Source organism: Lissotriton helveticus, chromosome 1_1 (assembly GCF_964261635.1).
Source record: "Lissotriton helveticus chromosome 1_1, aLisHel1.1, whole genome shotgun sequence".
NCBI classification, from domain to species: Eukaryota; Metazoa; Chordata; class Amphibia; order Caudata; family Salamandridae; genus Lissotriton; species Lissotriton helveticus.
In genome coordinates, this window is record NC_136057.1 from 325,428,998 (window position 1) to 325,452,412 (window position 23,415).

At 47.9% G+C, this 23,415-nt stretch overlaps 1 protein-coding gene across 3 annotated transcripts in view; it reads right to left on the reverse strand.

Moving 5' to 3' along the window:
• WEE2 (WEE2 oocyte meiosis inhibiting kinase) overlaps positions 1–23,415 on the reverse strand; it is a 124,089-nt gene that overhangs the window by 32,574 nt on the left and 68,100 nt on the right. For all 3 annotated transcript variants that reach the window (XM_078653653.1, XM_078653662.1, XM_078653670.1), the window contains exons 3-8: positions 19,493–19,710; positions 18,209–18,263; positions 15,568–15,740; positions 14,940–15,061; positions 10,718–10,864; positions 10,016–10,120 (exon numbers count right to left, since the gene is read on the reverse strand). In XM_078653653.1, the coding sequence (XP_078509779.1) occupies positions 10,016–10,120; positions 10,718–10,864; positions 14,940–15,061; positions 15,568–15,740; positions 18,209–18,263; positions 19,493–19,710 (820 nt within the window). The remainder of the gene's footprint in view (positions 1–10,015; positions 10,121–10,717; positions 10,865–14,939; positions 15,062–15,567; positions 15,741–18,208; positions 18,264–19,492; positions 19,711–23,415) is intronic.

Sequence of the window (23,415 nt, forward strand, 5' to 3'; positions counted from 1 at the left end):
AACATCCGGACTGAAACTGACTTTTTGATCTTAGAAAAGCGACCATGTTGAGTATGCGAACTTGTCACTCCTGTGAGAGACAAACACCTGTGCCAGACGAGAATCGATCAAGGCTCCTAGAAAGATTCTCTGTCAAGATGGACGAAGATGAGACTTTTCCTGATTGATACAAAGGCCCAGGGTGCGAAAAAGTGACAGGCAAGTCTGAGTGCGTTGCCTTGCTGCTTGATATGTCTGAGCCTTTATCAGACAATCGTCTAAATAAGGGTAAAATTGAATGCCCTGCAGGCGAAGGAAAGGTGCGACCGGAGCCATGACCTTTGTAAAAACTCTCGGTGCCGAACGAAGGCCGAATGGCAACACCTTGAACTGGAAGTGCTCCGATCCGACAGTGAAGCGAAGATCTTTTCTGTGTTTGTGAAATATTGGCACATGAAAATATGCATCTTGGAGGTCGATCGCGGAGAGGAACTCCCCGGGATTGAGGTACTGTAGAATTTCCAGTAAAGTTAACATTAGAAATGATTGTGATCTGATGGACTTGTTTAGAGCTTGTAAGTCCAGAATGGGGCGCCACTCTCCCAACTTTTTCTTGATTAAAAAGAAACTGGAATAAAAGCCCTTGCCCTGTTGATCTCCAGGAACCACTTAGACAGCCCCTTTTTGTATCATGATCTTGACTTGAGCCAAGAGTTCTTTCAGATGAGCTGGGGGTGGGCCAGAGGGTGGGTGGGTGGAAATTTTGTAAATTCGAGAACGTAATTGTTATGATCCAAAACAAAAATAAGATTAAAATCCAAGTTCCATGAAATAGGAATTTATTCAGAAGAGCACAGTACAGCGGTCATCAGATGAAACTCCCAGCATAATGACCAAAGCTCCATTCTAAATGATGTAACAACAGTAAGGCATGAGCCATGGATTGAAAATATACAAAGAGGTTAAAAGGGAAATACACAATTAAAAGGGAAACAAAGAATATAACAGTGTCCCTTTAAGATGACATCTAGGACCCAACGATCCGAAGTGATATGTGACCAATTGTAGAGCTTTTGAGAGATTCGACCTCCAATTTTCAGAGTCGGAGAACACTGTACCCTGGGAAAGTCACTGCTTTTTAGAGGTGGTATCACCTCTGTAGTAGTTTCTTCTCCGATAAGGTCTTGAATCGGATTGTTGACTTTGAGACTGGTAGTTGTACCTCTGCTTCAATCAATCAATCAAAGACATTTGTAGAGCGCACTACTTACCCGGAGGGTCTCAAAGCGCTTGGGGGGGGGGGGGGGCGCTGCTACTGCTCGAACAGCCAGGTCTTGAGCTTCTTCCTGAAGGAGAGGTGGTCTTGGGTCAGGCGCAGGTCGGTCGGGAGGGAGTTCCAGGTCTTGGCGGCCAGGTAGGAGAAGGACCTTCCTCCTGTTGTCGCTCTTCGGATGCGGGGGACGGCGGCGAGGGCGTGGTTGGTCGATCGGAGGTGGCGTTTGGGGGCGTAGAAGTTGAGGCGGTTGTTGAGGTAGCTCGGGCCTTGGTCGTGTAGGGCTTTGTGTGCGTGGGTGAGGAGACGGAAGGTGATTCTCTTGTTGACGGGGAGCCAGTGCAGGTCTCTCAGATGTCCTGAGATGTGGCTGCGTCGGGGGATGTCGAGGATCAGTCTGGCTGATGCGTTCTGGATCCGCTGGAGTCTCTTCTGGAGCTTGGCGGTGGTTCCGGCGTAGAGGGCGTTGCCGTAGTCCAGTCGGCTGGTGACGAGGGCCTGGGTGACCGTCTTCCTGGTCTCGGTGGGGATCCACCGGAAGATCTTCCGTAGCATGCGCAGGATGTTAAAGCAGGATGCGGAGACGGCGTTGACTTGTCTGTTCATGGAGAGGGAGGAGTCCAGGATGAAGCCCAGGTTGCGTGCGTGGTCTGTCGGTTTGGGTGCGGTGCCCAGGGCGGGGGGCCACCAGGAGTCGTCCCAGGCGGAGGGCGAGGAGCCCAGGATGAGGACTTCCGTCTTGTCTGAGTTCAGTTTCAGGGGGCTGGTCGTCATCCACTCGGCTACTTCTTTCATCCCTTCGTGGAGGTCGGCTCTGGCGGCGGCGGGGTCGTTGGTCAGGGAGAGGATCAGCTGGGTGTCGTCGGCGTAGGAGATGATGTTGAGGTTGTGTTGGCGTGCGATGGCCGCGAGGGGGCTCATGTAGACGTTGAAGAGGGTGGGGCTCAGCGAGGATCCTTGAGGGACGCCGCAGATGACTTCGGTGGCCTCTGACTTGTACGGTGGTAGACGGACTCTCTGTGTTCTTCCGTCGAGGAAGGAGATGATCCATTCCAGTGCCTTCTCCTGGATTCCGGCGTTGCTGAGGCGCTGCACTAGGGTGCGATGGCAGACAGTGTCGAATGCCGCGGAGAGGTCTAGGAGGACGAGGGCCGCTGTTTCTCCGTTGTCCATCAGGGTTCGGATGTCATCGGTGGCGGCGATGAGGGCGGTCTCGGTGCTGTGGTTGGCACGGAAGCCAGACTGAGGGGTCGAGGGATCCATTCGTCTCGAGGAAGGCGGCCAGCTGTTTGTTGACGGTCTTCTCGATGACTTTGGCTGGAAACGGGAGGAGCGAGATGGGGCGGTAATTCTTGAGTTCGGTGGGGTCCGCTGTAGGTTTCTTGAGTAGGGCGCTGAGTTCGGCGTGCTTCCAGCTCTCCGGGAAGGTGGCGGTGTCGAAGGATGTGTTGATGATGTCCCGCAGGTGGGGTGCGATGACCGCGTCGGCCTTGTTCAAGACGTGGTGAGGGCAGGGGTCGGATGGGGATCCGGAGTGGATGGAGTTCATCATGCGCACGGTGTCTTCGGTGCAGATCGGAGTCCAGGCGCGGAGGGTGGTGGTGGGGGGCGGTGGTTCGGTCGTGGCGTGCGTCGGTTGAGTGCTGAAGCTGTTGTGTATGTCCGCGATCTTGTTGTGGAAGTAGGAGGCGAGGGAGTTGCAGAGGTCTTGCGACGGGGTGATGTCGTTGTTTCCGGCGTTGGGGCTGGAGAGCTCTTTCACGATGTTGAAGAGTTCCTTGCAGTTGTGTGCGTTGATGTCCAGCCGGTCCTTGAATGCAGTTTTCTTGGTGGCACGGATCAGTTGGTGGTGCTTCCGGGTGGCAAGCTTGAGGGTGGTCATGTTGTCCGGTGTTGGTCCCCTTCTCCAGGCTTTCTCGAGGGCTCTGCAGTTCTTCTTGGAGCTCTTGAGTTCGTCGGTGAACCATGGGGCCTTCTTGCTGCCGGGTCTGCTGGGCGGGGTCCTCAGTGGGGCGAGTTCGTCCGCGCAGTTAGTGATCCACTTCGTGAGGTTGTCGGCGGCCTGGCTGGGGTTCGCTGAGCTGGCGGGAGGGTGCTGGCTCAGGGAAGCGGCGAGCTGGTCGGCTGTGATCTTGTTCCAGCTTCTTCGCGCAACCTGTTGCTGGTGGTGGTGGATCGTCGTTCTTTTGAAGGTGAAGTGGACGCAGCTGTGGTCCTTCCAGTGGAGTCCGGTGGCGTGGTTGAAGGTGATGTCTTTGCTGGATGAGAAGACTGCGTCGAGTGTGTGTCCGGCGAGGTGGGTGGGGGTGGACACCAGCTGCTTGAGACCGAGGTTGGCGAGGTTGTCCAGCAGGGTGATGGTGTTGCGGTCGTTGTTGTTCTCCAGGTGGAAGTTGATGTCCCTCAGGAGGATGTAGTCAGCAGAGGGGAGGGCATGCGGGCTGATGAAGTCGGCGATGTCCTCGCTGAATTGTGTGCGTGGTCCCGGGGGTCGGTAGATGAGGGTGCCTCTGAGGGTGGTCCTGGGGTTGATGTGGATCTGGAAGTGCAGGTGTTCGGCGGTTGTCAGGGTGTCGTCGGTGTTGGTCTTGATGCGGATGGTGTCCCTGTAGATGATGGCGATGCCTCCTCCTGTGTTGTTGATGCGGTCCCTCCGGATGATTTTGTAGCCCTCTGGGATGGCGATGGCGGGCGCTGAGGAGTCGTTCATCCAGGTTTCCGTGAGGAAGGCGACGTCTGGGTCTGTGGTGTCGAGGAGGTTCCAGAGTTCGATGGCGTGTCTGTGGATGGAGCGGGTGTTGAGGAGGATGCACTTCAGGTGGTTGGTGCTGGTGTTAGGCTTGGCGGGTGTTGGTGCGGGGTTGGTCCGGATGCAGGTGAACTTGCAGGCGTGCTTGTTGTCACCATAGGAACGATACTGGGAGGAGCCACAACAATTTGAAGAGTTGCCTCTGCCATGTGCTCCCCGAAAAGGCCACTTCCTGTGTTGGAGGGTTCCTAAGGCACGGGCCGTATCCTTGTCTTTTTTGATGGATTCCAGGGCATCATCGACATGCTTGCCAAAAAGGGAATCACCATCGTATGGCAAGTCAAGAACTCTTGCCTGTACTTCAGGGCGAAAAGCTGTAAATTTGAGCCAGCCTTGGCGTCTTAAAACAGCTCCAGCAAGTTACCTGAATCCTGTTGAAGAAATGTCAACAGCACAATCAATCTCCGAAGAGATCTTCTCTCCTTCTTGGACAATTGTCTGGGCCTCGGCTTTGATGGAATCTGGGTTACCAAAGCTGCAATTTCTGACCACATTGGACGGTCATATCTTCCGAGGATGGCCAGGGAGTTGGCCGCTCTAACCGTCGTGGCAGCCATGGTGGTGAATTTCTTTCCGATAGAGTCTAATCGGCGCCCTTCCTGGTCCGGAAGAGAAGTTAGCGGAGTGGCAGGATTACGCGACCGTTTCTTGGCCTCCTGCGTGATGACTAAGTCCGCTTTATGATGTGAAACAAGGCATGCTGGTGAATCTGCAGCCGCCTTGTATTTCTTATCAAGACGTGGCAGTACAGCCGGGATGGAATTTGGCTGCTCCATAAGTTTAAGACCTTCTTGCCAAATAAAATCAATAATTGGTATGGTATGGGCCTGCTTTAGAGGCTGGTCCTTGAAATCATAGAGGAAGCAATCTTGTTGCACCTCCCAGGTTAAATGGAAACGTTTGGCAGCACGAACCATTAGATTGTGGAAACTTCCGATGTCTACTGGCGGGGAAGCCAAGGGCGATGTCTGTGGTGTAGACCGTGTTTGAGCCCTATAATTATCCCAATCCGTGAGGACATTGTCATCTTGATCTGTGTCCTGATGCACATTGTCATCATTATCTGTATCCGGCTGTGGACGAACCGGTGATCTCGGCGTTACAGCAGGTACTGAAGCTGGTGCCGAAGGTTGAGGAGTAGGTGAAGTAGACGCAGAAGGAGGGAATCTGCGAATATAATCGTCCAGCATATGTTGCAGGTTGGACACCAAGGAGAACGGTATTTGCGTCATTGGTCCCTCCTGAGGCGCATCAAACTGATCGACATGGACGGGAAAGAGAGCACTCCCCTCTTCCTCATCGTCATCTTCTTCTTCTTGGCACTTTATATTAAGTTCAGAGGGACCGGACGCAGGACGAAAAACGTCATCCACATAGGAACCATCATCAGAGTCGTCTCCTGCAGATTCAAATAGCTGTGCTGGAAGATTAGCACCACTAGTAATAGGACTCAAGTGTAGTGGAGCCGGATGTTTAATCACTGAAGCTGTTAAAACTGTAAAAGTAGTTGCAGTAGCAAGTGAATGGTGCGTCGTCAATGATCCCGTCGACGAGGTGATCGTAGATGGTATTGTCAAAGCGGGAACCGCTGACGAAGGTTTTGGATCCATCGACGGTGGCAGTGTCTTCCCCTTATCTTTCGTCGACGTAGATTTTCGCGCTGTCGACGGCGTCTAAGAGGATGCCGTCGCCATTGGTTTCGCAGTCAACGAGGCAGTCGTCGACGGAGGTACCGTCGGCGTAGACTGCACCGTCGACGAGGAGGTCGCCGTCGACAGGCTGGTCACAGTCGATGTTGTCGTCGACGAAGATGGGAACGACGTCGACTTGGAACGCGTCAACGAATGCTTTTTAGTCAGCCGTCGACGAGACAGGTTTGATGGTCGTCGACGAGATTTTAATGGAGGAGATCGGTCTCAGCTCTGGAAGCGTCGTCGACGAGGTAGACGTCGTCGTAGTCTTTGTTGACATTGAACATGTCGTCGTCATGGTCGGTACAGAGTCGACGGACCTCGTAGTAGACGGACGCGTCGATGACGAGGGCACAGCTTGGGACTGCGATGCCAGAGAACCAGGCCCCATAGGCGTAGAGGCTGGCAGATCCCGTGCGGAGACAGTTTCAGAGACTTCAATTGCCTTTTCCTTTTCTGAAGAAAAAGAAGCTATCTCTGTCTCCGACCCACGCTTAAGAGAGGCCTTAGAATGGAATGAAGACACGCTCTCCATATCAGAAGCTGGATTTTCTAAAGTCTTCAACTTCTGTAGCCACAGAAGGAGACGGGCCTCTCTGTCTTTCAAAGACTTTGAAGAGAAAGTCCTGCAGAACTTGCAGTTCCTTACCTCATGATCCGGGTAAAGACAGTAAATGCACTTACTGTGAGGATCCTCATGAAAAAGGCGAAGCTTTCTAAAAGAAGAACATGGCCTGAATAAAGATTTTTTTAGTTGAAGACATCTCAAGAGTTGAAGTAGCAATGAAAGTAGAAAAAACTGAGCAGAGCTCAGGGAGACTCCCTTCACACGACGTGCGGTAGAAAATCTGAGGGCCTGAGCTTCTGAGGAGAAGGTTATAGAGGGTGCTGCTGCCTGATTGGCTGGAATGGGGACTATTATAATGACTCTTATATGTTGCTAAAGTGAATTCTCCCTTCAAGGCTTCTATGGGCCTTTTTAGTTCTATGGTACTTTTAACTTTATTTCTATATGTTATACGTATTATGTTTCATATGTATATGTATAATTCTATATATTTTTCTATATGTATATATGTATATATATTTTACTACTATTTTATGTACCGTGGGACTCCCACTTCGACGACGGGGAATATTCAAGCATGTGAATCTATGAAAGACACCACTAATACTGGAGAAGTGTTGCTATATTGTTGTGTCATATGAGGCGAGATTGCTTTGTAACAACTCCTGATAGTGTGCACTGTGCGATGTTAATGAGTCACTAACTGTTCTCCTATTGCTTTTCGAAAAAAAATATTTAACCCAAAAAAAACAAAAAAAAAACAGGTCATGGATTGATTCATGAAAACAAACTTCAAAATAATCCCCGAAAAATCTTTGATGCACCAAAGATACGGGAGGTGGACTGATCATGGTAACCGCAACTACTTCGCTGATAACTACGTTAATCTGTATTCCTGTGGACTGGGTCACTACTTGAGGCAATTGAGTTAGCTGAAAAACCTAAAATTGGGGCTATGAGGATCACTGGTAGGAGAAGGATACCTTTGGAATTCTGCCCAAAAGGACCCAATCTTCCTGCTGGAATGCACTTGATTCAGCTTGAATACTGGCCAACAAACAAGTTATTATATCCACGATTTAGGGGGATCAAAGAAATATTGTTCAGTTGATCTACCATATCTTGGATTTTTACTTTGTCTTGAAGAATCCTATGCATGTTATTCAAGCAATGGTGAGATTGGGGGGCTTGGCTTTAAGTCAAGGCCACCAACCTTTTATATTTTTTTGATGAGTTGCAGGAGTATCGTGGATCCCCTCCACTCCCTTGCCAGGTTTAGTTGTACCACCAAAATGAACAGAGAAGGAACCAAGAGCCTATCAAGGGAAAGAAGCAAGAAAGCTAATGGCCCTAGTGCTATCTCCACACTTCCAACTTGAAACCTCGGTAGACTGTACAAGTATTTGTATACTTTCCTTAGTGTTCTTGGAATAGTATTGCTAAATTGCATATCCTCTGGACAAAAATACATGAAATCAATCTCAACTAATGTTACACAGTTGTTAGCATTCTTTCTTACTCTAAGCTTTCTCTGTTCATTTAAGTGGGATCCTCTTTCAGGCTTCTCTCTGTGAAAATAAAGAGTATCTGTTTTAATCGCAATGTGCAGTATTTTTTTCCTAAAGTTGTAATGTCACTTGACTAGTTCCTCAGATCTTGACTTTTGAGAGGATTAAAAAAGCTAAATCTGTTATTTTCTATTACACCGGTTTTCAAAGCTCTTAATACATTTATGCCGGTCTAACTTTTCCAGAATGTTAGACTATGGGTTAGTGCACTGATCTTCCCAACAATGTGTTTTCTTTTTGTATTCAAACTCCCAGGCTCAAGATAACATCCTTGAAGGCAGCTTTCCCAACCGGGAGACCAAAAGAGGGGGCCATTCTGGTATTCTCATGCAGGTGCCAGTCACCAGCCAGCATGGCTCGCAGGCGGGGTGGATTGGTGGGAGGGTGAGGTATAATGTTTTTTAAATTAAAAAGGCCCAGTGCCACGCAGTCTCTACTTCTCTGCTCCTCTCCTGACCAGGAAGCAGGCAGCCTCCCTCCCCTCAGCCAATCACTATGCTGCAATGGCAGCGTTGATTGGTCGGGACGCCGACCAGCAAGGCATGCAGCTTACATGTAGAAAAGGCAGAGTGTGCATGATTGGTTTGGAGGGCCGACCAAACAGCCATCGCCCTCAGCAGTGTGCAAGCCACTCCTCCCCTGCCTTAGAGCTGACCCGCCTGCCCACAACCAAACCTTTCTGCTTTTTTGCAGTGCGAGAAGCAGAAGCAAAAAGGTATACCATTTTAGGTTTCTGCTTCTCGCACTGCGAGAAAGCAGTGGGGCGAAGCTCCTCTGCCCACATGGAGGAGCCGCCCCTGGCAGGTGCATATGCAGACTACCAGACATGCTGTCCTGCTAGCAATGATCTTGGCTGGTGCTCTTGAGCAAAGTACGGTATAGAAGAGTGACGCCAAGAGGCATCTCGGCGTGAACACAAAATGACAATTGCACAAAAGAAGAAATCGTGTTATATTAACAAATGTTTTTAGGAACTTCCAAAAGGACAGATCAAGACAGATTTAATCCCTGGCAGAAATTCAATCCAAAGTAGTCCAAGTGAAACAGTTGGTTAAGTTAGTGTGGCAGATTAGAATCTGGGTAGCCCAATGTGGAATTAAGAGTGCCTATAATGGTGTGTGAAGTTCTGATGGGAAGGAGAGAGATTCACTGGAGAGGTCGACAGGCACATTACTTCAAATAATACTAAGTAGATATACTGAGATTGCACCCAGAAGACTGGTTTGACTGCAGAGACCAACAAACTGAACAAATATAGGGTCTTATTCAGCTATGATGACCAACTAATGTCACAGTCTGCAATCAAGCAAGCCAGTTATTGACTGTCCTTCTCGTGTTGCAGCTTAAAAATATATTACATTTCATAACCAAGTAGTTTTCTTTGCCAATGCTTCAACAGCTGCATTAAACCACATTTCTAACAGATTGTTTGGTAGTCAATTCAAATGTTTACCATTTCCCCATCAGGGTCATAAACCAGCTGATTTTTAACACTTCAACTACTATATTGAAAACCCAGAAGGTTTGCAAATAAAGTAGCTGCTGATAATGTGACTTGTTGGGCCTTCTATAAGGATTTCAGCACGAAGACGCTAGGGTCTCCAACACTATTCCAATCATAAAACTTTAAAAGAACTCAACTGCGTTCGGGAAGGAGGCAGACTATATTTCTTCGATTTGCAACCATTATACACAGATTCTACGTCTAGATTATTTGTTTGCATGGGGTTGGGTATAACTGGAAAGTTTACAAGAGTACCTCAAATAAAAAACCTAAACACACAACCTTATCTGATAATTAAAACTCCACCATAACACCCAATTGTGTTCTGGACTAATTTGTCTCCAGCCCAATTATCCCACCATCTCCTTTTGTGTGTTCTCAAATGTCAGTAACTACTGAATGCAGGAAATGTCATATTACTATGTACAAGACACCACTGCCTGGGAGGCAAGTTGCAGTCTCATAAATATGCCTACAGTAAAATACCCTCAAAAGAAAAGAGCCCCTAACCAGCACAAATACTGTATTTCAAGAAGTAGTGTGCAGAACACCAGGGGAATGGACTCAAGCAGCATTAAAACACTCCACAACACACTATTGGCCTGCTAAGGGAGAAAGCTCACCTATTTTGTATACCACACGGGCAGATAAGAAGTCATCTTCTTCCCCACTGCTCTCTTCTTGACCGATGTCACCAGATTCCAAATTCCGACAAATGAAGATGTTACCTGCACAAAAAGCAGATCAATAGCACCTTTAGTTAGTATCACAACTAGGAACACCTAAAGCATGTCAGACCGAACTTTTTTTCATAAAGTTTTTAAAGGACAATCGGATGGAGAAGGAGGAGTAAAGCTAGCCTGTAAATGTGCTACGATGAAAACCCCTTCACCCCTCTTCTACGAGAACATTCTCAAATCCATATTGTGCTGATCGATTCAAGCTTCTCTTCAAGAAACTCAGCATCAGTAACTTCACCAGTTAATGGGGAAACTAGTTATTTCACTGCCCTGCTTAAGGCTCCTTTAACTGCATCCCTTAATCACAGCTCTGCCCAGGCTGCCCCTAGAACATGGGAGGTAGGGGTAAAGCTTCCTTCGCTGTAGCCCTGCTTGCCAAGTTTTGGGCTGGTTCTTGAGGTGAAGGGCAAATTGTTTCTTGGGAGCCCAAAGTGGGTTCAGGAAGCAACTGCATAAAGGGTTTGGGTTTGTACCAAGGGAGGTAATGGTAATGTACAGGACAAAGTTGAGGGACAAGAGTTGAAGTTTCACATGAAAGGATGACAATCGTGCAAAGGAATGTTGATCAAGGGAGGGGATACTCACTGGGCTTTATGTCCATGTGCACCAAGCCAGAGCTGTGGATGTACTTCAGCCCCATGGACACCTGTAGCAGGATCTCCTTCAGTTCCAGCTCGTTCAGTAGGTGCCCACTGCGCGTGTGTTCCACCATTACATCCTGCAAGCTTCCACCTTCAAAACAGGAACCCATGTCAGACAGGTAGCATCCTTTTTGCCTTTCTGAGCAAAGCACTGAAGAAATAGTACTGCACTACCATGTGAGAATTAACATATCATGGGGAAGGTTTGATTGCCACCCCTTTGAGGAGCTGGACAAGAAGCTATTGCTGCAAGTCAAATAGTGTGTGCAGATCTTGCACCACCCTCAAGGCCTGCCTGCCTTGAATCAAACAAGTTCCAATAGAAAGTATGCTACCAAACCACATGTCTTGAGTTCAGGGTCACGTAAAATAGAGCCAAAGCATTAATACAATAAATGTGAACACCAATCAAGGCAGTAGCACAACCTTGCAAGCCGTATCTCCATAACAAGTGCCAGTGAGGCTGTCCTCCTCGGATTGGGATCCCCCACCCCACTTCATGTTTACAAACCTTTGTTCCCTTACAAGCCCTGTCCACTGCTGGTTACAAAGGGTAATTAGCCCACCAAGACTTCTTGAGTATACCAAGCAATAAGATTGCATAGGAAAAATGGGCATAAATGGAGCAACTGGAAAGTTGTGTCTAAGGAGTGGATGTTTTAATTGCCACGGCGGTCCACTGATGCAGTGGAATGCATCCCTGTGCCAGGTTGGCAGGCAAACTCTACAGAGGCACCTTGGTAATATGGAAGCAAGCATGAAGGAGCATTTCAATATGCCAGGTTCTATGAATCCAAACAGAGAAGCCAATAACTTGAATCTCTGCTGTGGCGAAAAAGACATCTGTGATGCATGTACGTGGTACTGCAACCTTCAAAAAGCTAGATCGCTCTAGAATATTGGTTTGTTTCCAGAGCAGGTTTACTATCATGTGATTATGTTGGAGCAAATACTGTAGATCTGTGACCTCTTTCTAATAGGGAGTGAGAAAGCAGTTGGGTAGGTGGTTTTAAAGTTAAATGGGGAGGCTTGATATAAGGGCAGAGCAAAGACCTGATCAAGATAATATGCCATGGGTACGTGGGTCCAAGAAAAGGAAGGTCCATGCAAGACAGCAGGGAACTGCCACTTCCTCCATCAGCCAGTTAGGACCTATTCTCGAAGGGTGAACAGAAACACCAATGTGCTTTGCTGGTAGAACCTTGCGCAATCTGGTGGAGAAGCCAGTAACTGGAGGCTCTACAAAGGACATTTTGTTTATGGCGGCACTAGCAGTGGTGAATGTCAGTTTAAACCACCAATGTATACAAGGCCTGCATCAAATTCAGCATTTTGAGCTATGGAGCAAGGGAGAAATTTCTTTGCTTTTCAAATCTACTAAAACCTGGCCAAACATTTCCAAATGTAGGACCGCATTCAGTAGAGGTCTAAACCAAATGAATGACACAGCTTGGTTTTAAAGTTGAAAGAATGCAGGAATCCATGTCAAATTGGGATCAACCCAACAACAGCCAACCACAGTCCTCCGTTAAACAGCGTAGCAGGAAATATCAGTTTTAGAAAACCGGGAAAAATCCAACAGTCCAGGAAGGTCCTCTAGTCTGTGGGAACACACGGACTGCTCTTGTTTACAGGAAAGGCTTGCCTGTGGAAACTTCCAAACCTTTCCAGGACTCAGTAATGAATACCGACCACATCACCTCAGCACTACTCGGCCACACCCTCCCTTAAGGAAAAACCTTACGAATTACAGAAGAAACCTACAAAGACAGAAGCCCAATTAGCGATCTTGGGACATTTAACCAAAGTAACTTCCGTGAAAGTGGTGGCCACTGCCGTCCCCTCCAGAGGCTAAGGATATAGTACCAAAATACTGTCAGAATATAATCTGCCATACATAGAGTGTCCAATGTATATGGATTACAAGCATGTCACTATTGGAGTGATTAGAAAATCAACACCTATTTCAGCAATATTTTTGTAAAAGTTATTTAAGGAGAATGTTTATGTTAGTGTACAAAAATATGGACTATCTTCGGACAAACAACCCTACCCAAGTACATTTTAAATTATTGTACAAGTAACTATACTTGTAAGTGGGTAACTACGATAACACCAGGCAGTACCTAGGGCGCAGTACCCTCTTTAACCCCCACCACATTACGGGAGTATGTATGCAGCGTAAATGTCAAAGAAGCAGCGTGCCTGAGTTTTCCTACTACCATAACCCGTTGCAGACCTCTTGGCACAGCACCCGATTTCCAGCACTACAAACTGATATTTGCAGACCGGTGAAACACCTGATCGAGAACCACTGTCCAGCGACAGTTCAAAAGTAGTGACTGGATATCCGATGGTGGAACCAGGCAGTACTCATGTGACCCCAGCTCTCCAGGCCTAGTGATCTAATACCGGTAAAATCCACAGGTGGAGCTACCCTTTAAATTCATTAGACTTCAGCATTGCCCAAGACATGACACTTTAATAAGTCCTGTGTAATTAGAATAATAAAGAAAAAACATTACAAGAAGCTAGTGTTCAGCCTAGGTTTAGTCATTCGTTATAAATCAGTCAACACTTTCTAATCAGTGTGTTCTTCAGGATTCTACTGTGAACCACAGTCCCTGATAACATACCACCTTAATGACCAACTTTGAGTTAAGTCTGCCTGATGAATGATCCAGTTAAATTGGTGGGGGTGGTGACAAATCTGAGTTTCCAAGGATTTAAGTGGTCAGATACTGAGAAGTTTGAAGGGGACTTGAAGACATTAGACTGTCTAGTTGAAAAAATGTGAAAGCTTGGCTGGCGCGTAGCCACAAACAAAAATGAGCTACGGGTAGTGTGCAAACAGATACGTACAGGGCCATACTTTTGTTTCAGGTGCAATCCTCAATTTATGGATTACTTACAGGAAATCTTAATTACAGCTTAACTTCATTACTCCACAGTGATAGCGTGGGGGACTACTGCTTCATTTGTTCCCGTGCCAAAACCAACTCAGGCAGTCACCGGACACAGATCAGTCCATCCTCCTACACGCTAGATCACTGGAGACGCAGTATCCATGTAATTGTGCTCTTCTGAGCTGGAACTCTATGCTATATGGTAGAATGGATACGTTACACAATGTTGATATGGAGCCCTTTTTTATTTTTGTGTGGTTTTTTTTCTTATATGCATTACCACAAAATGTATGCCAATGTAACATGAAATTCAAAATTCCCAATAAAAGAAATTTAAACAAAAAAAACAACAAAAAAACTTCATTACTCCAACTCCCCCTACCTCATCCAAGTGCTAGTGAGGATGTCCACTCGGATTGGGATCCCCCAGCCCACTTCATGTTTACAAACCTTTGTTCCCTTACAAGCCCTGTCCACTGCTGGTTACAAAGGGTAATTCGCCCATCAAGACTGCCTGATTATACTAAGCAATAAGATTGCATAGAAAAAATATGGGCATAAATGGAGCAGCTTAAAATGTGGCACCAAGGAGTGGATGGCTTAATTGCCAAGGGGGTCCACTAATGCAATGGAATGCATCTCTGTGCCAGGTTGGCAGGTGGACTCTACAGAGGCACCTTGATGTCGCTCGACAGGGAGCCAATTTCTGCACCTCCTCGAACATACAGATGCCAGTCCTGAAAGATGTTGATTAGGCATTGGGGTTGGAACGCCAGTGTGTTAAACTGGGTTCAGGCCATCATGTTGAAGTTCAGCAGGTTCAGGTGAGGGCTAACCCTTTTCCTGTTTAATGGACTGTGGCCATGTCTGTTCTGTCCTTTGTGGCCATGTTGGAAGGTGCCGGGAGCATGCAGTTCGATACATGTTCCATTTAGTGTGCATGCTCTGTTCACTTTGTTGAGCAGTGCAGAGCTTGTACAGCCCGTTTCTCTGCCTTCCCTAATTGGCTTAGAGTACATGATTAAATAAGGCATGCATCAGTGGCAATCCAGACATCTGGGCAAACATTAAGGCTATGCAGGAAGGTTGTACTGCTCTCGAAACCCCTTCCATACCTGTTAAGTCCTTACCAGTTTCCCCTGACATGAAACAATGGTAAGTATTTGCTTTGCATTTCTATTGTAGTGCACTTGATGAAGATCATTTCCGGGTCACAGTAGGGTCGACGAGGTACAAATGATCTCTTTGCATTCTCCTTACCATTGCAGTACTCATTCTGGATGATCATGTGGTCGTCCTCTGCCCACGCTGAATAATATCGGACCACATGCGGGTGATGGCCCAGCACCGCATGGGCGTACACTTCCTTCAGGGCCATCTGCCTGCGCACAGAAGGAATCAAAAAGTTAGGTTTACCATATTATGGTGCGATTACCAATAGGGTGTCCTGATGCTCATTACTGCTTAAAACAAGAATGTTTAACCCAATATGTTTAATAGTTCCAAAAGGCCAAATTATTGGTTACAGGTAACTTCACTGGTAATGCATTCTGCATCTGATGCTGCAGATGAGACGTAACTGCCGCCTCGTATTATTGGAAATTGGATAACCTTGGCTGATAAACTTCCAAAAGCTCTACTCATCTCTACACATAGCAGTATATGCCAAGACCCTTCCTCACCCTCTTCACCGATTGCACGCCTCTCCCAGCACCACAAGCACCTTACATGTGCACGCACTTACCAGAGGAGGACAGTACTGTCAACTGGAGACTACTGGGACATTTCAGTAATGACCAGACACCATGCTCAAGTATCTAAACTTTACCTTGTCAAGCCCAGAGCTACAGAATCTGAAGGGATCCCAGCGCAGTGGTTGTCAACTTACTCATTGGTGGATCCTTCCAGCGGTCTCTTGGAGCGTTTGATAGCGTAGATGCATCCGTCTAGGCGCTTCACACATTTGTAAACAGATCCAAACTCTCCAGCCCCAATCTTTTCCAACTCCAGGAACTCTGTGGTGTAGCGAGACACAAGGAGACTTCCCCAGAGGGCTAACTTCTAAAAGGTACCGATGCCAGGGAAAGAAAAAAAATACCATGAAATATCCAGTTTCACACTTTGTCGTGTAAATCAGTTCTGCAAGGGCCTAGTTACCATGTATGAAGGAGAAGATTTAATGACTGGAGAGTCTGCTTATCAAGCAATCTTCCAATGGGAAGGCTGCACAAACCGCACACGCTTATCCTTGCTCCAACTCCATAAAATAAATGTGATTATATGTAAGGTAATAATGCGAGAGGGAAGCAAACCGTTATTTCTCTAAATATAAAAGGGAATATTCTTCAAGGTTGACGTATACTATAAATTATACGTAAGGTAATAATGCGAGAGGGAAGCAAACCGTTAGTTCTCCAAATTTAAGAGAATATTCTTCAAGATTGGCGTATACTATGAATTATACAATGAAGTACTAGGTGCTGTTAGTATTTTTTTACTTTATTTTTTCGTTTTTTGTAGGAGCCTTTTTCGCTACTTTTAGCAGATCTCGGAAAACAAGGGTTAAGCACCAGTAGCATTTAAGGCCATAGAAAAAGTGCGGATTCAATTCATAGGCAAACCCCACTAATTGAGTTTTCCATATTCACCCACCACCAGGACAAGAGATCCGATATACAATGGGTTAGTAAGTAGCAACTCAATGCACCTGTATAAGCCAAGTCACTGAAGAGAAAGCACTTGCATTGGAAATGTGCATTTCTTTTGATTCCAAACATCAGATTCAAATGTGCCTCTCAGGTGGCAATTAATTTAGCAGTAGCACATTATGAATTTTAAGGTAAGACTCCTTCAGGGAATTAAGTGATCTCCAGTCTAGCCACACCCGGATTCCAAATGTCATTTCAAGTTTTAAACTTAATGGGGAATATACTTTTTAGTGTTCTTTCTAAGAAATCAATGCTGTGTTGGAGGCCTTTCATTACATGTCTAGGGCCCTCATATAGCACAATTACACCCTTTTTTTTTACAATAATTCACGAGCAAGAGAGACCCAAGTACACCAATTCATCATTAGATCTCTGCAAAAAAGATTTATGCTCACCCACCAAAATGTGGTTTGGGCACAATCCAGACAAAGTTGTATCTGAAACTAACCAAGGCTGGCAACTCACCAACAGCCCAATAAATAATCACAACCACAAACGTTCTACTAACTGCTCGTCAACAGGGCAGACAAATGTCCTCCACTTAACGGTGTGCTTTTTGGGAGCCCAACGCACAATGGCAAACAATGCTGCACTAAACTTCAACCAACAACCACCCCCTGCATTAAAGCTATTGACATAGTTCTACTTATCAAAACCATAAGCTCACTCGCACACTTCCAGCTTTCAAGAGTCAAAATGAAGTTTCTCTATTCGCAAAGTTTAAAACACTAGACACTACCGTAATTTGAGGTTGAATGCTACCGTCTCTGAAGACCTCATTGCCAAATTCAGCCAGAACTTCTATTTAACCCTTCATTTCCATCCTTGTAGCCCAGCTTTTGGTGCAATATTACTTGAGGATGGAAGCACGCTACAAGTAATCAAGCTTGTAGCCTTGAGGAACATGAGCGGACCCAAGCAGGGCCTGGTCTTCTAGAAATGCTGGTCTCCAGATAACCTTTTGGCAGCAGGAACTCCAACTGGATGTAGTAACCTGCAGCCTGCTTGCATTAAGCAACGTTTGGCCCAGAATGGTTGTTCATTCACAGCTGCGCACCAGTTTGGTGTTGCTTTATCGAATTTGAAATCTTTAAAGTGAAAAGAACCATTTCTTGTGGCAGCTGAACACCTTAGGCAACATTCCTCTTCAGCTTATTAAAGAAGCCCTATTTCTCGGCTACACTGGATGAGTTGTGGTACACAGAACATGCATGCACTTGTATACTCTACAATGCCTCACCAAGTTCTGAAACAACTAGATTTGTAATTCTGAAAAGCACTATCGATGGTAAGACGAGCAAAAACAAATCCTAAAACGGAATTTGATGTATACGTACAAGTAGCTCAAATTACATGATAATGCTAGGCCCCACTTGCATCTAGAGTAACAATCAGTCAGACTAGAAGGGAGAAAAGCCAAGTCCCTTCAAGCAACGACACATAGGTTTGTATTCATCAAGGGTTATGACTGGCAAGGACAAAGGCATCTCAGAAAAAAACGAGATTTTCCACATATGCAGCAAACTAGGAAGGTTTGTCAATATGTGAACACAAATCTTGCAAAACACTGCTTCACGGACGTTTGTATTTGGAGAATCTTTGCAGAGCCACACAATGTTTCCTTCCAGCATTCCCGGACAATTACATCGAAAACCCAGTGTCCAAAAGGGGGTTCTACGCCTGTGCATGGGATCTAATTTACTAAATATTAGCGCATAGTACATTCTTTAGGACATGGAGAAGGTGGGCAATGCAGCCAAAATCCACTTAACACTCTCCATCCTTTGCATACTTATTTAACCAAACCAATACTATCCTTACCTTGACCTGCGACCCCCCTGGGTTATCCTCCAAGCCTTTTAGAGCAGTGATGGCACTAAAGAAAAGAAAATAGAAATTGAGCAGGCATATCGACTGGTTTAAAACATGCATTTCTCAGGTCTAGTGGGAAGAGCTTTGGTGCATCTTGCTCTTTTGAACAAGTCTGGGAAAACTGCAAATGACCCAGCTTCATCCTTGGCACTTGCTTGAAATGAAAGCTGTGCAGCTTGACCAAGATCTACAAAATGGCATAACCTTTTCACTCTACTGCCTCGGATGCCCATCACAACCAATCTAGGTCTAATAGCTAACCGCCAGTCTTGTGCACACTACATGGCCAGAAATACATTTGATAATCGAATGCATTGTGTACATTTAAAGGCTTTTGGTGAGCAGGAATGTGGTACTCCCCAAAATACACTTTGCTTACGGGTGGCTTTCCCAAATCCAAAACACTTCGCATACGGACCATAACATTACGTGCTGTGATGGTCCTAAATAAAAACAACAAAACGCTTTCTTTGAATATCTTTGACATCACTTTGCCATCCTGCTCACTCCCCAGTCCACATCTGGCTTATTGAAGCTCTCTTCAAGGTCTCCATTAGTGGCCTGGCAAGATCTCTTCCAACTCTCCTGAGATTCTTTCTAAGTGAATAATGCTTGGTGTCACCTCACTTTAATTTTAAGAGCCCTGAATACCTCAAATTCATTTCAATTTCCTGCTTTCTCGTCCCCGTCTTTCCAAAGGGTCCATGAAACAAGGTTCCCCTTTAGAAGGTCCACTACCAAGCTGCAACATTCATCTAGAGTGGCCACTTTTTTCAGAGTCTTAAGGTCGAAAAGCTTAGACCTGAAAATGATTGTGAAAAATGCTATTCTTAAAAATGTCAACCATTTGTATTTGCTTTCCATATTAATGGCTAGACCCGGCAACTCTAACTTACACTTGAAGTTATTTACTCATTTGTTACAAGCTGGTATTCCAAAAGAGAGAAATGTCAGCATTTGATAATTTTCTACGTTTGTAGCCTTGGAATAAAAGTGTTGGTAAACTACTAGCCAGATGGCAAATCTATCCACTTCACAAGAATAGGTCTGCACCATTGAATAGGCTACACTATCAGGCACTAGTTGAGCCTGCCAGACAACAGTCACCAAATGGCACTCTACAAAAGTGCTCTGCGGCCCGTAGAGATCGGACTCCATACTCTTGACCCAAGTAGGCCTTGCTCTTCCGCTGCATGGGGTGAATACACTCTACAAACCAAGTAATAAATGTACCTGACTCCATCCTCTCCTATGGTCTTCCTCTTGCCACATGGATTGAAATGCTGCTGTTGGTAGGCCTTGGGGGTGAAAGGGTTAATGTTGACCACTGTGGCAGAAGCAGGATCACTTGGTGTGCTGCCAACAGCTGCAGTGGGGAAGTGCAGAAGCCTCTTGCTGCGAATAGCAATTCTTGAACTTGGAGTTGGGAAAGCAGCTTTGCACAAAAGGCTCTGTAAGAAAATGGAAGAGGCATGGCCCATAGGTGACAAGTATGGCAATCACATATGCTCATGTATGTGGGATGAAGCTGCTGCTATAGGTTTCCTACCCATTGCACTTGTACTGCATACAGGAACAACGTTTTATTGCGCTTTAGATTTACATTGTTTGCAAAACCAAGTCCAACATTTTCCCAAACTTGAGAATTAGCAATGCCTGCACATGAATAGAATCTTCCTGAAGATGAAAGGAGTCCTCAAGTTGGAGAGGCTTGAATTTAAGTTTGCAATGAAGTGCATGGGAGTGAATTGAGCATTGATCCCTCAAGTCACCATCATCCAAGCCAGCAACACAACAAATCAGTATGATTTATTGGTAGCCATAACATTTCAAACAAATGTTTTACAAAAGAACAGTACAAAAACTCTTCCTATTGATAGATGTGTAGTTGATAGAGTTTGGGTGAATGTGAACTACTGTCGCAAGATAGACTTTTAGAAACAAAACTAGTCAACAGGAGCCAACATTTATATGTACATTATGTTCAATGGCTTTAGGTGCCAAAGTCCGTGTTGGACCCAGCCTCGTGGCGTGGTCCTACCCCTCACGCATGGCGGGCCCTGGACGACATCGGCCCTCCATCGACCCGCTGTCGCCCCCCTGAAACTACCCTCCACGAACTCTCGACGAGAGCGGCCCCCCTGGCAACCCACGGCTCTCCCCCCCTGGAACCCGGCGAACCCTGCTCGCCCCAACCCTGCAGGTCCGGCCACCACCTTGGACCGCCATTTCAGGCCAGACTCCATCTTGGGCCCATCACGTCCGAGCACGTGACCCCGGCCGCAGCCCCAGTGAAGCCCCGACTTCGAGGCACCAAGAACCGCCCAGGTGGTAGAGTGGCCACTTGACGTATCCAGGAGGAGGGGAATTTCGATGACCCTCCAGCCGTTCGCGGACGCCTGGTTTCGATCGCCCTCCGGCCTCCCTGGGCGCTGGTTCCACCCCCCTGCTGGGTGTCTGGACACCCTCATCCCGGCCCCTCTGACCCCCAGGCGCGAGGGTCCGGACATCAAAGGACTCCAGCCCTATAGAAGGGCCAGCCCTGGATTAGGACTCCAGTTGTATCTTGGAGTCGAAGCCCTGCTGACCTCATCGTGGCTGATCTGGATAAGAAATCTTGTACTCGGAACCTGGAACCTAGGAGCCCTGCTGACGCTGTCGCGGCCCGACCAAGCTGAACCATCTTCGGAGCCCTGCTGACGCTGTCACGGCCCGACCACGCTGAACCATCCTCTGAGCCCTGCTGACGCTGTCGCGGCCCGACCAAGCTGAACCATCTTCGGAGCCCTGCTGACGCTGTCGCGGCCCGACCAAGCTGAACCATTTTTCGGAGGCCTGCTGACGCTGTCGCGGCCTGACCACGCTGAACCATTCTCAGAGCCCTGCTGACGACGTCGCGGCTCCTTGCACCCCCCAGCTCGAGGATTGAGAGCTGTGCGCCGGGTATCCTAGTACCCGTTGATACCAAGCCTGTCCCGCTACCCCCTTCTCCCTGATACCGAGACTTTAAGGATCCCTCGATCCTCCTGTACCTAATGCTGCGAGAACTTGCCTTTATTCTTTATAAAGACTCTTAAGAATCTACTCTCGTGTGGTGTCCCTTTGTAGTGGTGTGATTGCTCGGTTGTTACGATTGAGGAGGCCTCTCGACGGCGCTCGATTTCCAATTCCATACGGAGAGGTGGGTCTCGGGGTGGGCAGTCAGACATCTTCTGTCTCCCCTGGGATCGCCTTGCTAACATTGGTGGCAGGCGACGGGATCCGAGCCGACGCAAATCGTACAGCGAGTAACTCGCCCACTACTAACAGACACACAGCAACCATGAGTACTAAAGAAGCCAGAACGACCGCAGAGTTCCAGAAGGAACTATTGGAGGAATACACCCATAAAGAACTCAAACAATTTTGCAAAGATTTAGGTATCGCTACCACCGGACTAAGCACCAAAGATGATTTTAAAGAAACGCTGCAAACATGGGTGGAGGCCGAAGCGACACCACCCCAAACCGAAGGTGACACGGTCCCAGACGTGCCCCAGGAAACCATAACAGCCCCAGCGGAAGAAAGAACCGCCAACATAGACACGGGCCTCTCCCACGAAGACGCAAGAGAGAAGCCGGCTCCATGAGTTGGAGCTCGCCCGACTCCGGCTGGACGGAGAACTCCAGCTAGCGGAAAAGAAAATGGCCCTTGAGCAACTACGGCTGCAAGGAGACCTGGAGGAGAGACGGAGGCAGAGAGAATTGGAAGAAAAGAAAATCACATTCGAGCACGAGCGTGGCCTCAAAGAACTGGAGATCAAGGCCAAGAGCGAAGAGGCTGGCGCCACTGAACTGAAGCCCCCCGCCTCCTGCGGACACAAAGGTCCACATTCCCAAGGACGTCGTCAAGGAATACTATAAAAATGACGACATCCAGCAGTGGTTTAAGGCCTACGAAGTCGCCATGACCGCGCACCGCATACACCGAAAAGATTGGGGTGCCGGCTTATGGGGGAAATTAGTCAGCGAAGGAAGAGACACCCTGCTGGAACTGGCAGACGATGTGATGTCCTCCTATGATCACATGAAGGACGCCCTGCTCACCCGTTATGGCCTCACCCCTGAGATGTACCGGCAGATATTCAGAGACTGTAAAAAGATCCCTGGTGCTACATGGGTAGAGTACGTGAACTTTTATAGCAGGGCGCTGGAAGGGTGGATCAAGGGCAGCAAGGTGACCACCTACGAGCAGCTGTTCAACCTCATTGTATAGGAGCACCTCTCCAACAACTGCTTTGTCGAGCTCAGACAGCATCTACTCGACAGCAAACTGACTGAGCCACAGAAACTCGCCGTCGAGGCCGATCGATGGGTGAGCACCTGGGTCCCCCGGGCCCCGATAGGAGACTCAGGACGGAGCCCCCAGGGGCACCTCCGCCAGCGAGGCAGCGGGGGAGGCCAGAACCGGAACAGAGACTTCCAGGCTGCGCCGCCCCGGAGTCCGCCCCGGGGGTCGCCCCAGAACACCTCGCCATCTCTGACCAGAAGAGGGGCCCCCCAGCGCAGCCGGGGCCCCGCCCAAATGTTACCTGCCACAGATGCCAGGTCACAATGCCAATGATCCCCTCTGCCCGATGAACCAACGACCCGGCACCACCGGGCCTCCGACCCGCCAGATCGCTGCCGCAGCCCTGGGAGAAGGAGAATAAGAAGAAGAGGTCTGCAACGAGGACCGGACTGAGTGGGAGCCCGCCGCCATGGCCCTAGTCTGTCTGGGCGAAAGACATGATCCCCGGGCTCCCCTCCCAAGCAACACCCAAAAATACCGCCAGTGGGTCAACATTAATGGGCGCCGGGCCGAAGCACTCCGTGACACTGGGGCCAGCGTGACGGCCGTCCGCTGCCACTTGGTGACTCCCGACCAGATACTACCAAATGTGCTGTGCCCCGTGCTGGCCGCCGACAATTCCGAGACCCTATGCCAGATGGCCCGAATCCCCTTCGAGTGGAGGGCGAGGGGGGTGTCAGGCCTGCTAAAGGTGACCGTCCAGGACGACGCACCCGTGGACTGCCTCCTCGGAAACGACCTCGAGAGATCCCCTGGGCCCAAGTCGAGCGGAGAGAGCATCTGGGGATGCTGGGACTACCAGAGTGGGTTTGCGCGACCACCCTATC